General features: G+C 43.3%; 1 protein-coding gene across 4 annotated transcripts in view; it reads left to right on the forward strand.

Moving 5' to 3' along the window:
- VTI1A (vesicle transport through interaction with t-SNAREs 1A) overlaps positions 1–17,689 on the forward strand; it is a 242,338-nt gene that overhangs the window by 8,003 nt on the left and 216,646 nt on the right. For all 4 annotated transcript variants that reach the window (XM_081006458.1, XM_081006456.1, XM_081006459.1 and 1 more), the window contains exon 3: positions 5,445–5,555. In XM_081006458.1, the coding sequence (XP_080862584.1) occupies positions 5,445–5,555 (111 nt within the window). The remainder of the gene's footprint in view (positions 1–5,444; positions 5,556–17,689) is intronic.

Raw genomic sequence — 17,689 nt, forward strand, 5'->3', positions numbered from 1 at the left:
GAGGCCTCCGGGACACGACTGCTGCTCCTCGCGTGAGTGTTGGGAGGACCGCTCCCTTTTCTGCCAACTCCATCCGGCCTAGGGGGCGAGGCCTGCACTCATCGCCACAGCATAAGAGGCCTGAGAGAGGCCTCCGGGACACGACTGCTGTTGCTCGCGTGAGTGTTGGGAAGACCGCTCCCTTTTCTGCCAACTCCATCCGGCCTAGGGGGCGGGGCCTGCACTCATCGCCACAGCATAAGAGGCCTGAGAGAGGCCTCCGGGACACGACTGCTGTTGCTCGCGTGAGTGTTGGGAGGACCGCTCCCTTTTCTGCCAACTCCATCCGGCCTAGGGGGCGAGGCCTGCACTCATCGCCACAGCATAAGAGGCCTGAGAGAGGCCTCCGGGACACGACTGCTGTTGCTCGCGTGAGTGTTGGGAGGACCGCTCCCTTTTCTGCCAACTCCATCCGGCCTAGGGGGCGGGGCCTGCACTCATCGCCACAGCATAAGAGGCCTGAGAGAGGCCTCCGGGACACGACTGCTGTTGCTCGCGTGAGTGTTGGGAGGACCGCTCCCTTTTCTGCCAACTCCATCCGGCCTAGGGGGAGGGGCCTGCACTCATCGCCACAGCATAAGAGGCCTGAGAGAGGCCTCCGGGACACGACTGCTGTTGCTCGCGTGAGTGTTGGGAGGACCGCTCCCTTTTCTGCCAACTCCATCCGGCCTAGGGGGAGGGGCCTGCACTCATCGCCACAGCATAAGAGGCCTGAGAGAGGCCTCCGGGACACGACTGCTGCTCCTCGCGTGAGTGTTGGGAGGACCGCTCCCTTTTCTGCCAACTCCATCCGGCCTAGGGGGCGAGGCCTGCACTCATCGCCACAGCATAAGAGGCCTGAGAGAGGCCTCCGGGACACGACTGCTGCTCCTCGCGTGAGTGTTGGGAGGACCGCTCCCTTTTCTGCCAACTCCATCCGGCCTAGGGGGCGAGGCCTGCACTCATCGCCACAGCATAAGAGGCCTGAGAGAGGCCTCCGGGACACGACTGCTGTTGCTGCTTTGTGAGTGCTGGGAAGACCGCTCCCTTTTTCTGCCAACTCCATCCGGCCTAGGGGGCGGGGTCTGCACTACCATTACAGTTTAGAGGACTGAGCAGCTACCGGCAGCAATGGACAAAATGGTTTTAAATGCTTTAATTGCTTTTAATTTGCAGCACCTTAAATGGGGGTTGTTGTTCTTATAATATTATATGTATATTTTAAGGTGTTTTAAAGGTGCTTTTATTGTTTACTTTGTTGTACCACCATGAATGGTGGTTTTTATCTATGTATTTTTGTTTCTTTCGTCTTGTTTTGTTTTTGGGGTTGAACATTGAGTGGGGTGGGGATTGGTTTTGTTTGGGCATAATTGTTTTAGGTTGTTTTGCTTTCTATTTGGTAAATGGAGGTTAGTATGAGGCTTGGGATTGCTACCGTGGAGGGGCGAGGGAGGTATGGCGGTGGGGGCAGATGTTATAGGCGAAGGGGATCGAGATACGGATATGCTCGTACCCCTTCCAATCTGCGCCCCATCCCGAGAGACGAGGGTAGGGTGAGCAAGGAGTACTCACCTCCTTCACTGGTGCTGTGCAATGCCAGGTCTATAGGCAACAAAACCGCTACCCTGCGAGATTTCTTCACCTCGCAGGGGGTCGACCTGGCTTGTGTGACGGAGACCTGGGTGCGCGAAGGGGTAACTGTTACCTTACGAGAGATGGCGCCCCCGGGTTTCTCCGTCCTCCACCAGTCACGGACTGTGGGCCGGGGGGGAGGGGTGGCAGTATTAATCCGGGAAGATTGTTCTTTCAGGGCTCTACCTTCGCCATCGATCCCCGGCATTGAATGTGTTGGCCTAGTGTGGGGCTCCGAGGAGAGCTTGGCTGTCTGGCTGGTGTACCGGCCACCTAGCGCACCATCAGCCACCCTGTCAGGCCTGCTGGAGGCAGTGGCCGGCTGGGCCTTGGAGTTCCCTAACCTATTGGTATTGGGAGACTTCAACTTCCACGCTGATGCCACTCCCTCCTCACAGGCTCTGGACCTGGTGTCTTCCATGGCGACACTAGGGCTCTCCCAGTTTGTTTCGGGCCCCACACATCAAGCAGGCCACACGCTGGATTTGATCTTTGGCGCCGGTATAGATGTGATCATGTCTCCTTCGATGAAGGTGCCATGGTCTGATCACTACGCTCTGAAAGCCAGGATTGACTTTCCACCCCCACCCTGCTTAGGTGGCGAGCCGATTTGGGCTCGCCCGCAGAGGCTGATGGACCCTGATAGATTCCGTCAAGCCTTGCGGGACCTTGCTCCCCCTGGCGACTCATTGACTGAGCTTGTTGAGGGCTGGAATACCCAGCTCCTGGCAGCCATCGATGAGATCGCACCTAAGCGCCCTCTGCGACCCCGCAGAAACCGGGCTCCCTGGTTTACCGAGGAGCTTCGGAAAATGAAGCGGGACCTCAGACGGCTAGAGCGAGTATGGCGGGGTGCCCGTGACGGAGCCTCAAGAACATCTTATAGGGTTTTTATGAAAACCTATGAGATGGCAGTGAAGGCCGCTAAGAAGTCTTACTTCTCGGCCTCCATTGCATCCGCTAGCTCTCGCCCGGCGCAATTATTTAGTATAATTCGGTCTTTAACGTCCCTTGAAGGACAGCCAAATTTAAATAACAATCTGACACACAGCTGTGAGGCATTTGCGAGCTTTTTTGCGGAAAAGGTCCTGTTGCTCCGCCATGACCTCCCTGCCAATTTGGACACAATAAAGGAACTGGAGGCCCCTCGACTCTCCTCGGGTCCAGTATTGGACCACTTTGACCGGATATCTCCAGCCGATGTGGACAGATTCCTCCAAGCTGGAAAGCCCACCACCTGTCCTCTTGACCCGTGCCCGTCATGGCTGATTAGAGCGTGTCCAGACGAGGTGCGGGCCCCCCTGGGGGATATTATCAATTTGTCCCTTGGCACCGGGACATTCCCAGGGGAACTGAAGGAGGCAGTGGTGCGTCCGCTCTTAAAGAAAACATCATTAGATCCCTCAGATCTATCCAATTACCGCCCGGTCTCGAATCTTCCATTCCTGGGTAAGGTGATTGAGAGAGCGGTTGCTGAACAGCTTGGTAGGTTTCTGGATGAAACATCTGCTTTGGATCCATTCCAGTCCGGCTTCCGCGCTGGTCATGGGACCGAGACGGCTCTGGCCGCCCTAACAGATGATCTCCGCAGGCAGCTGGATCGAGGTGGGTCGGGGCTGCTGATTCTTCTAGATCTGTCAGCAGCCTTTGACATGGTCGATCACGAACTCCTGGACCACCGCCTTGCCGACGTGGGGATCCAGGGCACAGTCCTTCAATGGCTGCGCTCGTTTCTCTCTGGTCGGGGACAGAGGGTGGCGCTTGGGGGGGAATTGTCATCGCGCCACTCCTTGGTGTGTGGAGTGCCTCAGGGTGCGATTCTCTCTCCGATGCTTTTTAACATCTTTATGCGCCCCCTCGCCCAGCTTGTCCGGAGTTTTGGGCTGGGTTGCCATCAGTATGCTGATGACACCCAACTCTATCTGTTGATGGATGGCCATCCTGACTCGGCCCCAGACACACTGACCAGATGTCTGGAAGCTGTGGCTGGATGGTTACGTGGGAGCCGGTTGAAGTTAAATCCTTCGAAGACAGAGGTCCTCTGGCTGGGTCGGGACGATATGGGATTGAGGGGGCAACTCCCATCTCTTGCGGGGGTGCAATTAGTGCCAGCACCGTCCGTTAAGAGTTTGGGTGTAATCTTCGATACCTCCCTTTCTATGGAGGCGCAGATTACAGCTATAACAAAGGCGGCATTTTTTCATCTCCGCCAAGCTAAGCAGTTGGCCCCTTATCTCTCTCGCCCTGACCTAGCCACTGTGATCCATGCGACGGTCACCTCCAGACTGGATTATTGTAACTCGCTCTACGTGGGGCTGCCCTTGAGACTGACCCAGAAACTCCAGCGGGTGCAGAATGCCGCGGCGAGACTCCTTATGGGGTCTTCGCTGCGAGATCACATTCATCCGGTACTATACCAGCTGCACTGGCTTCCGGTGGAGTACAGGATCAGGTTTAAGGTGCTGGTTTTAACCTTTAAAGCCCTATACGGCCTAGGACCCTCGTACCTACGGGACCGCCTCTCCTGGTATGCCCCACAGAGAAACCTACGGTCTGCAAATAATAACATCCTCAAGGTCCCAGGCCTCAGAGAGGTTAGGCTGGCCTCAACTAGAGCCAGGGCCTTCTCGGCTGCGGCTCCAATCTGGTGGAATGCTCTGTCACAAGAGACTAGGGCCCTGCGGGACTTGACATCTTTCCGCAGGGCCTGCAAGACAGAGTTGTTCCGCCAGGCCTTTGATCAGGGCGCAGCCTGACTCCCTCCTCTGGCAACCTGCACAGAACTTTGCTTAATTGGTTGCCATCAATTTGATTTAATTAATTTTTATAATGAAATATTTTTAGATTGTGTGATTATTTGATTTTTTGATTATTTGATTGTTGTTAGCCGCCCTGAGCCCGGCTTCGGCTGGGGAGGGCGGGATATAAATAAAATTTATTATTATTATTATTATTATTCCACTGCCACAACTTTTCTGTGTATTGAAACTCATAACTGAGAACAGTATCACCTGAAATAACATAGTAAAGGAGTGTAGTTAACCGCATATTTTTTCTCATCCTTTCCCCATTTCTTTTATTTTCACAGGTATTTTTAGAACTGCCAGAGAGCAGTTTTTGCAAAACTGCTGTGTAGTTAAACTGCTGAAAGAATGGGACAGGGAGAAGAAATTTAGAGAAAGCAGTGTGAATACGAAGCTCAGGAACAACAGTTAAATGGAGGGCTCTGAAGCAAAGGAAAAAATATGCAAGTGGCTATTTCACAGGATCACTTGTTTGAGAGTAACAGCTCAAGCATGTGTTCTCCCAAAGGAGTTCAGTGACATTATTAATATTATTATATTTATTTCTACCCTGCCTTTTTCCCTGACGGAACTCAAGGTAGCTTACATATAAATATGAGAAATTCTAAAAGCATTGAAAAAGGGTCATTAAAAAGCTATGAAACATCAATAGAAATAAAACTAGATACGTATATAAAAGCTATTAAAGCCATACCAATAATTACTATAAAAATAGCATGGCAGTAGCCCTTTCATTAAAAGCTGCCAGTCCACATAAGCTTGTTGGAACAAACAAGTCTTCACCTTGCCTCTTCCAAAGTCTGGGAGTAGCCACCTAGAAGGCCCTCAGTGCAGGGACAAAAGTTGTTGTCAGGTTATCGCTAAATTGGAAAGCTGTCCACTTCCCTCCTGTCAACGATGTAGCGCATAACTGCCACACGACTCTTCCTGGCTTAATTCAACTTGTCTTTTCTCTCATACACCCTTCCCCTTCTTGTTTTTAATTATTAGCTGGAACAAATGGAGCTTGAAGTTCGAGAAATCCCTCCACAGAGCCGAGGCATGTACAGCAGTAGAATGAGGAGCTACAAGCAAGAAATGGAAAAACTTGAAGCAGATTTTGTGAGTTTATTCACGTACAGTGTTTTGTGAGCGGAAACATGTTGCACCTACTGCAAACAAGCCTTATCTTCAGTTAGCATTCAGCTGCTGTAGTGCTGAGGTGGAGGTGGGGGACCTTTATTTAGCCAAAGAGCTACATTCTGCTGTGGGCAACATTCTGTAGGCTGTATGCTAGGCTTGGGCAGGAACAGATACAAAAATAGGCTGAGCAAAAGATGTGATTCTTATATAGGTTACATTCCAGCCTTGCCAGTGTCAGAAGTTTCTATACTCTCTCTCTCTCTCTCTCTCTCTCTCTCTCTCTATCTCTCTCTCTCTTTCTCTCTCTCTCTTCATCATGGCCATTCTGGAGAGCCTTTCTTAGGCAGTATTCACCATGTATTAATCTTCTGTCATTCATTCCACTATATATATGACAGAAGGCACAGATACAAGGCACAGATACATCTCCCCAGTGCATTTCCCGCCCCCTTAAAAATGTTTAGCGGTACTCTCATTTTGACTCAAGAAAATCACCATTTTATAGTTCAAATCAGGAAAAATAAAAACAGTAAATGGACAAAAGTACAAACATTCACAAAATGTTTAGGGATATGCGTACGCATACATCCCACCAGAAAAAATGCACTGCATCTCCCAACAGTTAGCTCTATAATGGTGATCTGTTTTCTTCATTTTGGCTAATACATTGTTCCTGTACTCCAGGCAAGAGGTATTAAAGGAGGTGTGATTTAGTATGTATTTTGGTTTGCCTTGCCTTTTCTTACACAGTGATAACATATTGACAGAAGCAAAACTGAACTTCACAATAGCCATATGTCACAATGTGGCTTCAATTCAAGCTACAGGCTCTCCCTTACTTGTTCTCGAGATCTGCCCATGTATTCCAAGAGGTAATGAGCTGCCCCGAGAGACAGGTAATAATAAATCAAGTTGTTAACGTGCCACAGTTATTATTAGGGGAGTCACACAGATTATTTGGAGTTTCCACCATTCTAGAATAGTTGTGTAGGAGAAGCAGCTCTGTTAGTTCCTGTTGCAAAATAATGAACTATTTAAGGTACAACATCTGAAGTTCCCCGTAAAAGGCTAAGATGCCACTTCTGTGTGGATGAGTAAAACAGAGTTTATAAGTGCTCCCTTTGAGCAGTCATGAAATAACTATTTTAGTAGTTGCATTGGTCCCACAGAATAAAAAGCACAAAGCACATAAGAAAATACTCTGTACTTAATTGTACTAGTTTTTAAAAGATAGCATGTACATACTGAATAAAACAAGACAAAAATGACAGAACAAAACTTGTTTTGTGTTTTGCCTGACTTACATAGTCTGCTGAAATGCAAGAAGGAAGCTGCAGCTAACAAGATAGAAAATCTTTAGAGCTGTTTTCACTGATTGCAGTTTAGAAAGCCCTATGGAGTTTATTGTTGGTCAGGTTTTTTTATCTACCGAGGCTCAAAAAATACAAATGTGTGTTTTTAAATTGTATCTTGTTGAGTGTTGTGCAGTTAGCGCTATCTTGTGGCCAAATGTGGAGTTGCAATTTGCTATTTGCAGGAAAGTCTTCCAAGTGTACTGTATTGTTTTAAAGGGAAATTGACAGACTGAAACAAGTTAATAGCAGTTTTTGTTAACTTGCCTGCTTTTTGAGAAACCAGTTATTCCTATTTCAGTATTGCAGGTATATAAATGAGCATCCTCTTCTAATAATGCTGTGGAGAAAACATTACCGTTTTGCCATTTGAAAACCATGTATTTTTCATATTATAAAGCATTTGTATGGGTAGAACTGGATATAACGTAATTGTATTACTATTTGTTCCACAATGAAAACTATAGACAATACAATTTTCTCCCTTGAGGACATTGCCTAGTAAAAATATCAGGTTCCAGGTGGTACAGGGGATATAGTCTCATATTTTAACAGAAAGATAGCAGATTATTCTCTGCACAAAACTGGGTACAATTAAGGGATATAGATTTCTGTGAATTCTGATGCAAATTAACCTGATCTGTGCTTCTTGACTATTGTGTGGAATGGAACATAGTTCTTTTTTCAAATTCCACACTTTTGTTCCACAGGGTTCTGTCTTGCCCTCCCCCTTGCTATTTGACATCTATTTAACAACTACATGAAGCCACTAGGAGCTGTCATCAGTAGATTTGGAGCGAGGTATCATCAATATGCAGATGAAACCTAGCTCTAGCTCTCTGTCGGTTCAGCAGTAGTAGTAAAGGTTTTCGAGCACTGTTTAGAGGCTGTGATGGGCTGGATGTGGACCAATAAATTGCAGCTGAATCCTGAAAAGAGAGAGGTGTCCTGAGTTCTCAAGTCCAGGGGGTGTGGAGATGGCATGTTCTAGACATGGTTACACTCTCCTGGAAGGAACACGTCCATAGCTTGGGGCTACTGGATTCATCACTGTTAGTGGAGGCTCAGATTACTTTAGGAATGCCTTTCCCCAGCTCTCGTTGGTTTGCCAGTGATGGCTCCTTTTGAACATAAATGGCAATGGTGATGATGGTAATGAGAATACTAATACTCCTGCTGTGCTAACATACAGACTGGATTACTGTGCTGTGCTGTACATGGAGCTGCCCTTGAAAACAACTGAAATTTCAGTTGGTCCAAAGTGCAGCAGCCAGATTACTAGCTGAGGTTCCATTTTAAAACAGCTGTATTGGTTGCTAGTTCATTTCCAACTTAGGCCCCAAATATATGAAAGACTCCCTACACACACTCTCAGTTCAGCAGAGGAGGACCCTTTTGGTAGTTATACCACCCTCAGAAAATTGGGTGGGCAGTCTGGCAGAGGATGTTCTCTGCGGCAGCTTGAAAGTTGTGGAACTCCCTTCCCAGAGCAATGTGTCTGGTAGCGTCACTAGACAGTTTTCGTTGAATACTGAAGATTCTTCTCTTTATTCTTATTTTTGATACCTTAGGTGAATACTTTTAGGACCCATCTTATTTTTGTGATTGTAATTTGTTTTAAACTGTTTTTAACATTCTATTTTAAGCTGTTGTGACCCGCATTGGGACTTTAGGATGAAGGGCAGGTAACAAATCAAATTAACTGCAGGTTAATATGGAAATGGGATGGAATGAAAACATGTGAAATTGACATGGGTCAGGAACAGAGTAATATATCCACCCCTATCCACAACATAGTTCATAGCTTTTCATGCAGAAGGTCCCAGGTTCAGTCCTCAGTATATCCAGGTAGGCCTAAAAATGTCCCCCATCTGAGAGACATCACCAGTGCATATTGAGACATTTGGCCTTGTTGTAAAAAGCAGCTGGTGTTTGTGTACATACCTCTTTTCACATACTGATTTGCCTCTATAGTCTCTAGGTGAAGCTGAAACCCAAGGGGTTATGCTTTCATGCAGGCCCACCCACGTGCCTAGAGATTTTCCCCTTTCTTTTTCCAAGCACTCCAGAAGAAAAGGACTATTCCAGGGGAGAGTGACTATACAACAGGCACAGGGAATCTCTGGCTCTCTAGATTTTATTGGGCTGCAACTCCCATCAGCAGCAGCCAGCAGAGCAAATTCAAGGGTGATGGAAACTGCAGTCCAGCAAGCATCTGCAAAAGCATAGGTTCTCCAGAAGTGAGAGTCATTCATTCATTTTCTTGGCATGCTGCTATCCCACAAAACAAAGCATGCCCAAAGCGGCTTACAACAAAGAAAACAGGGATACATTTCAAACAACCACAAAAACAATTGATAATTTACACAGCAAATGAATAACATAGTAACAACTTCGTAATAACATAGGGAAACAATAGCAAATATAGTAACATTTTTTTAAAACCACATTTCAACACTATAACAGGATTACTTAAACAACATGTAGCATCCAGTAGCAAAAATAACCAGGGAGCTTCACATTTTCCCCTTAGTCCTAGAAACATGTTGCTCAGTGTCCCTCTCCTGCAGCCACTTGCAACTCTTCCAAGAGTAGGTTGTGGGGTAGCTGGAAACACCCTCCATGATGTTACTGCTATAAGGGTCTTTCAAAATAGCCAAACACCTAGGGTGGCATTGAACTAGTTTTACCCAGAGTAGACTCATAGAAATTGATGTACCTAACTTAGTCATGTTCGTTACAGTGGTACCTCGGGTTACAGACACTTCAGGTTACAGACTCCGCTAACCCGGAAATAGTACCATGGGTTAAGAACTTTGCTTCAGGGTGAGAACAGAAATCGCGCGGCGGCCACGGGAGGCCCCATTAGCTAAAGTGGTGCTTCAGGTTAAGAACAGTTTCAGGTTAAGAACGGACCTCCAGAACGAATTAAGTTCTTAATCCAAGGTACCACTGTATTTAATTGGGCAACTATGAGTAAATTTGTTGAATGCCACCCTATTATTTTTTTTACATCCCTCCCACAAAACCTGCCTGTTTCTTTTAAGAGTATATTAGCAATATACAAATTTACCGTGTAATTAGATAGTATATTTATATAATGCATTTACATGTTTGCACATTGTGCATTATATGTAGCATGCACTTGGTGCCAGCAGCTCTGTCTGCCATTGTGTCACGGAAAGCAATAATAAACTTATTGCAGGTGTATAACAATTTGCAACTTAAAAGGGCTGTGTTTGTCTATAAAAAGTGTACTGTCACTCTAGAGAGTACTTCTCACAACCTGTGAATAAATAATGATGTGTAGTTTTTAGGAGAAACTAAGCATTATGAGACAGCTGGCTGAAACTCCGTGGTATCCCAAGTTCCTGGCCAGCTCATTCCTTCTTCAATTGAGAAGGGCATATTAAATTTTCTTCTGTGGCTTGCATACATGACAGAATTATATCTTTATTAAACTTATCAGTGATGAAGTGATATCGTTGGAGGAAGTGTGAAAGACAATTTAACAATTTAAATTTATAATTAACCTCCATGGCTATGGATGACTTAATTGAGATTCCTTAGGGAACATATCAAGTTAAGCTCACTTTATTTTTTCCCCTCCTGAGCCTTTAGGGTTCTGCTTGCAGAATCTTGTTCTATGCATGGCTAGTGAGCTGCATCAAGAAGGATTTTGAGAAAGGGTTGGAACAGCAAGTTAAAAGAGAAGGGCGGATAGGTTGATTAAGTAATAGCATTCCTCTCTAATTAATTTAGGCCACAGTCACTCTTATTTAGATGTATTTAATAAGCAGCTTAGTAAATTGAAGGTTTCAATAACACAATCTGGAGTTTCAGTGCTATTAAAAATTCAGAGGTGGGAAATGATGACAGACTTCCCCTTCCTATGTTGTTCCTCTACTGGTTCCTTTACCTTTTTTGTTCATTTGTGTGGAGTCCCATTCGCTTTAACAGATGATAGATGAGTAGGAGCAAAAGGCAATAGTGAAAAAACAGGGTGGGGGGGGGAATCTATTTCCCACTGGTTTGGAAATTTTATAAAATTCCAAATCCCTTGGTTGTGATAGGGCAATTATAAGGGCACTTTACTAGCATAGAAGTTTTTTCTTTGGATTATTATGCTATCTGAGAAGGGATAGGTTAAAGATATAAGGTTCTTTCATGGACTGTATCTTGGTAATTCTATCATCTATGGATAGGGATGAAGAAGGATTGCATTCAGTTCTCATTTTTAATTGAACTGACCTAATTTGTAACTCCCGGACTAATACATAGATTGAAACATCATTATCTTTTAGATGTCACATATGTCTGAATTTTATAATAGTTTTTGGCTCAAAAATATTCCAAAATGCATTAAATAAATGTGTTTAGAAATGCGGACATTGAAATAAAATATGACTTTTATTTCATATTTTAGTAGAAATATTAGTATGGTTTTTTTAAAAGACAGATAGGAGGGAATGGAACAGACTTCTGATCACACCTGAAACTGACACAGAAAGAAACCAATATCTTCATTTCTATCTGTGAGATACAAACTACGGTAGATACTGTTTTAGCTTAATACATGCATGGAACACATTTTCTTATCTCTAAAGATGCTCTCGCCCTAGTGCTGGATTGATTACTATTGTAATTTATTCATAATTGTTGCTTGTCTATTTGAAGCTACAAGGAAACAAAATAAACAAAGAACCTTACTCGAGCAAAAATCCAATGCTCCAAGGCTGTAAGTTAGGGATACCAAACTATGACCCATATCTCAGAAGTGGTGCACTTCCAGCCCACAAACCAGATTTGGCCCACCAGGTCTTTCTATTTGTTCAGCCAAGCTGCTGTTCAAAAACCATGCCCACCTGCCCCACACCTAATATATGTGGGGCAGGTACATATACAGCTGCATAAGCAGCTGTTCTCTGCAGAAAGCAGGATTTAACCTTTTCTGTAGAAAGTAGGTGAACCCCCCCACATCTGGCTTAGTGACTCACTGTCTTGCTCCACCTCTGCAGACCAATGTTGATAGGTGGGACCGACTTGTCAATCAGCTGACAATATTATGAGATCTGATGACTGCCAAGTTGGCTTGTGAAGTGAAGGAAAGATACAGATCTGGGCATCTGGGTCAATTCCCCATCCCTGCCACGACTCATATATTGTCCCTGGACATTTAAAAAGTAGAAAACAAAAGACCTGAGGCTAAACAAAGATGAGCATTTTGTATTTCAGCAATATTTGTGTGTGTGTGCATCCATAGTTTGTATCTATAGTGAGCATATTTTTGCTGTCTTCTCATATTGCTTTCTTTGCACCATAAACTGCATCCTTCCTGTCTCCCTTCATTTCTAATCCTTTGCCCAGATTCCTTCCATGTGACATTTGGACATAGTCTGATGTTTTTCTTCAGTCTTTTCTTTGGGGGGGGGGTCCTGTCTTTCACCAGAAAAAAATAATATTTGTAATAAAATGCATGGTGGTTCAACCCAACAACTCATGCCACATGCTGAGGGGAAGCTTACCCATTCCCTTTCTTTCTCTTCCTCTCCCCCCCCCCCCCTTTTCCTGTCTTCAGGTTTGCAAGCATTCTACCAGGAAAACTCTTTTTTGACACTACCCTTTGAGACACAGATGAACACTTGATAAAAATTTCTTTGGCTACATTCTGTACGTTCCCAGCTGATGATACAAAAGCTCCGTGGCAGAATGGAATATTGTTTCTGAACTTATCTGTGTAACATACTCAAAAGAACAGAGGCCACAAAGAATTCTGTTGGATCTGCCTCTATAGAAATTAATCAGATTCGCAAGGCTGGGACTGTTTTGAGAACCAAAGCCAAAAGAAAATCTAGCTAGCTCATCTAAAAATGTACCTAGCTGTGGTCTTCCTGTCTAGTGTTGAAATGCAAGTCTGTGTATTTGGAAGTTAATCGTCAGTCATTACAGGGTGCCTAGAGAGAGGAAAACCTGTCTTATTCTTTTATGGTTCCTGGTAACTGGTCTCTTTCTTCGCTTTTTGTCCCCTCTTTCTCCAGTGACCATGATTCAAAGGTGAATTCATTAAAAGGGGAGATAGAACAAGAAAACTCTTAAAAGCAAAGATGCTGGAAATAATTATTGAGCATTTTCAGACCAATTCATCTTGCTTTCCTTTAATATCAGCACTAGATGGCACTGTTTGTTTGCAAAGAAAGTTAGGTTTGTGGATTTTGTGGGTGTTTTATTTATTTTTTTTAGCTTTGGTAGTAACTGAAATTACTGTTTCATGAATAAAATATTTCTGGTGGGATTTGCATTTCTATATTGGCTGAAGACACTGTGTTGAATGTTTTATTAACCAGCCCAGTGCAACTGTCAGCCTATTAAAGAGATCCAATGGACCCTGTTTAGCTAAATAAATCCAATTCGTCAAATTGTGTTCCTGGCTGTTTATTTTCCATTCTTTTGATGTACAGTTTATTTTAAGTTAGATCCACATAGGTTTAAAAATTAATGGGGAAAATAGAATTTAGTGTTTGGAACATGAAAAGACTAATTGCCATGGTCAAAAATAGTGTTTCTTTTAAGGTGAAGTTGTGTGCAGGAAATGGACTTCTGTACTGGGGGCTGATAAAGTGTCCTATGACAAATTATTTTGGAAAAGGAACAGTTAAACTGTTTTCAACCACCTTCAATACATCTTCCAGTATTGTTTAAGAAACAGCTATATATTCACAGCTAAAAAATGTTGCAAAACCTTTGGTTAAAGAAATCCCCCATTATACTTTTTATTGTAAATGCATGGTGTACTTATTATTAAAGTGTAATCTGAGTCAGCTCTTTGAGCTGATGAATCAATTGGTCTTGTACCATAAAGCTCAGCAGCTGGGATATTTTTATGTTGAATCTTAAGTAATTTATTTTGTGTGTGAGTGAAGTTTGACTCCCCCCCCATGCCAAACTTTTGAGGGGGGGGGTGGGGGGCTGACATTGCCATTGTTTGCCCAGTGTAGTGCTGCTTTGGTGCCACCTTGGAACATACACTTTTTGTTGGGTGATGCTATAGTGTTAGGGTGTTAAATCTAGCCAATCAGTTTGGTGTAATGGCATCACATAGGACAAATGAAGTTGTCCTATTGCTGACACTTTGAAGAGGTAGTGGAAAAGAGGAAAGACGTTCTCTCCAGCTCGATAACTGGATCAACATTCTCTGTTTCTGCCCTGCACGTGGTTTTGTTGCCCTCTAGTAGGTATCTGAAGAAGTGTGCATGCACATGAAAGCTCATACCAATAACAAACTTAGTTGGTCTCTAAGGTGCTACTGGAAGGATTTTTTTTCTTTATTTTGCTCTAACAGTATGGTTAGACTGTTCCACCAATCAGGCTCTAGTTGCATTTTGTACATGCAGAACATGAGGTGCAGATATGTATTTACATTGCATCCTATTGAAAATTAAGTTCTGGTGGTCAGCATCCACATTTGGAGATGCAGTCTGGGAAGAGGTATTTTGCAGGGTAGGAGACAGCCAAAACTGTTCCCAAAATGCTTTGCTTCCATTTTTGTCCAGCACTAGTTTTAACTAATTCTTAAAAGGTAAAGGTAAAGGGACCCCTGACCATTAGGTCCAGTTGTGGACGACTCTGGGGTTGAGGCACTCATCTCACTTTATTGGCCAAGGGAGCTGGCGTACAGCTTCCGGGTCATGTAGCCAGCATGACTAAGCCGCTTCTGGCGAACCAGAGCAGCACACGGAAACGCCGTTTACCTTCCTGCTGGAGCGGTACCTATTTATCTACTTGCACTTCGTGATTTCGAACTGCTAGGTTGGCAGGAGCAGGGACCGAGCAACGGGAGCTCACCCCGTTGCGGGGATTCAAACCGCTGACCTTCTGATCAGCAAGTCCTAGGCTCTGTGGTTTAACCCACAGCGCCACGCATCCTAACTAATTCTTACATTAAGCTTAAAGAAGAGATTCTTCCCTGCTTGGTTAACTCTGATATTTTGTCCCAACTATTTTCCCTGTACTGTCTGATAAGGATTTACCTGTTTAGCCAGATGGATTAAGAAAACCCAGTTAGTCCTGCCTTTGCCATTGTAGAACTATTTAATTCTCTTCTCTTTTTGCATATTATCATTTATTACTGCATCCTGTAGTTTGTAGCCTGGCTCATTTATTGGAACTCCTTATTTTGCTGGAATACTACTTCAGTGTGCATGACTTCAGTGTTACTCTTGAAAGTATATAGAGAGAGGAATCAGCAAAATAGGTTTGCTTGTCTATTACAATGTACCTTATAGCGAATTGTCTCAGGTTGGGATGTACATGTCATTGGAACAGCAATTCCTCAGTTGTCAAACGTAATCCATTCTTCGGCTTCTGAAACGTTTGACAATCGAGGTGCGGCTTCTGATTGGCTACACTCAAGTGGAAGCCGCGTTGGACGTTTGACTTCCAAAAACCATTCAGAAATCAGAGCATTTACTTGTGGGTTTTTGGCATTCAGGAGCCAAAATGTTCGAAAATGGAGCCATTCAGGAACCGAGGTTTGACTGTAGCAGATATCCCCTCTCAAAGTCTTCTCTAGGAAACCCAAAACATAGGCCAAAGTAGAAATGTCAAATTGAGATATGATAGTAGATGTGTGAATTGAAGAATATGGGATTTTAGATGTATACTCACCCATGATGAATATTGGTGAAAATAAATGCCTCACTTGTTAACTGTTTTTATACAAGAATGTTGCATGCCTTTCCATTTTTGTTTTAAAGGGCCTTTGCTATTCATTGACCATTATTCTTTACTCTGTTAACTAAAGTATTGGCTGCATGTATATATAGCCACATAAAGGAAAGAAAACCTGCAATGTGTCTATTGACAAATAAGAGCCGATAAATCCAATTTCACTCAGGAAGCTGCAAAACATTTTAATAACTTTTTGACATTTTCCTGTAGTCCTTATTTACCTTATCAATAGTTGTGGTGACATCTGATTGTCAACTTTTTATATTAAACCAAACTAATAAATTATACATGTTGTGTTTATACATGATGAAAGCTGACGTTTTGGAGAGGTGCTAAAATATACTGACAGGTCTTGTTCATAAGCTCCTTTGGTATAAATATGTAGATGACATCTTTAGATATTGTTTGTACATAGGCTGATAGGCAGGAAGCACTGACATCGTAACAAATGCAAATGTCAACCCCACAACTTAACCTTTCTGTGTTGGAAGAGATGTTAGTTTTAAGTTACATGTTTTTTTAAAAAAAACTTTTCAAAGTTTTTTTAAAAAAACATCTGTTATCACTCCTTTTTTCATGTGCGTTGAAAATAATGCAGAAACAAGAAAGATTTGCACTTAAGAGCATCTCTCTAGTGCTTCTACTCAAATGATTCTATCCACCCAAATGTAGTTTCCCCCACCTCCTTATAATTCTTTTTATTTCTTATCTGAGAAATCTTCTTTTGCTTGACTCAGTGAATGTGCAGTTCCTGGGAAAGTATGCTCATGGGTTGCATAAAACAAGGGTTGCCTTTTTAAAAATGCATGCAGTGTCCTACATTAAAATCACTGGTAATGCTAGGCATGTTTCCTTGACCAAGTAATAACTGTTTGTTTACACTAAATGTAAACAGTGATTTAGACCTACTGTTGGTGAACCCACTAACACAATACGATGTCTGTAATTTTAACAGCTGCATGAAAACAAGCTGATCTTTTTTAATGCATATTTTTTGTAGCTGGTTTGATTCTTCATTTCATTGCTATGTTTGACACGTATCCACATCTGTGACTTTGGCTGTGTTAGAACAGTAGTATAGTGGTACCTTGGTTTAAGAACAGCTTAGTTTATGAACAACTTGGATTAAGAACCCTGCAAACCCGGAAGTAGGTGTTTTGGTTTGTGAACTTTGCCTTGGAATAAGAACATGTTGTGCTTCCTGTTGACTGTAAATTGAGTCCCCACCACTATGAGAAAGCATGCTTTGGTTTAAGAACACTTTGGTTTAAGAACAGACTTCCGGAACGGATTAAGTTCATAAACCAAGGTACCACTGTATCTCCTCTGAGTAAGTTGAGATATGAATGAATCTTGTACACCATCACATAGCTGCTTGGCTTCTGCCTTCACACGAGTCAGGAAACAAGCCAGGAGATTGCCAGCCAGCTATGGCCTACTATTACATCTGAACCAGGAAAGTAGGATTAATGGCTTCCAAACAAGTCAGAATATTAAGTGAAGCTTAAACCATAGCTTCATAGCTTGGCTTAGCTGAATGCCATTAACTATTGTTGGTTCTGATTGTGGGCCACTTTGCCTTCAGCCACTTTAAACATTTTGGACCTTGGGTTCAAAATGGAACTTTGCTTCAGAAAATTGAATGCTTTTACTATCTCCCTATGGAGTGCAATGAAGAAATCAAACAGCTGTAACATTTTTGACAGAACTAGATGCGAAAGTTATAGTAGTGCCTTCTGAGAAAGTCATCCTGCCAAATTTCACATAGATGGTACAAGTGGTTTTGAGCAAGAGCAAATTTGTTGTTGTTGTTTTAAAAATGGATTTGTTTCCTTCCTGTTATTTTTTCAACATTATGGAATCATAGAATTGTAGAGTTGGAAGGGACCGTAGGCATCATCTAGTCCAGTCCTTAGTAAGTTCACTGTACAATTTTGGATCGAAAGGTCGAGGGGTTTGAGTCACAAATGAAAAACAATTTAAGCTGTTGCTATTTATGCTGTTTGCTTGGCACCAAAGTCCCAGAAGCGGCTT

Source organism: Podarcis pityusensis (assembly GCF_964106645.2).
Source record: "Podarcis pityusensis genome assembly, chromosome: 5".
Lineage (NCBI taxonomy): Eukaryota > Metazoa > Chordata > Lepidosauria > Squamata > Lacertidae > Podarcis > Podarcis pityusensis.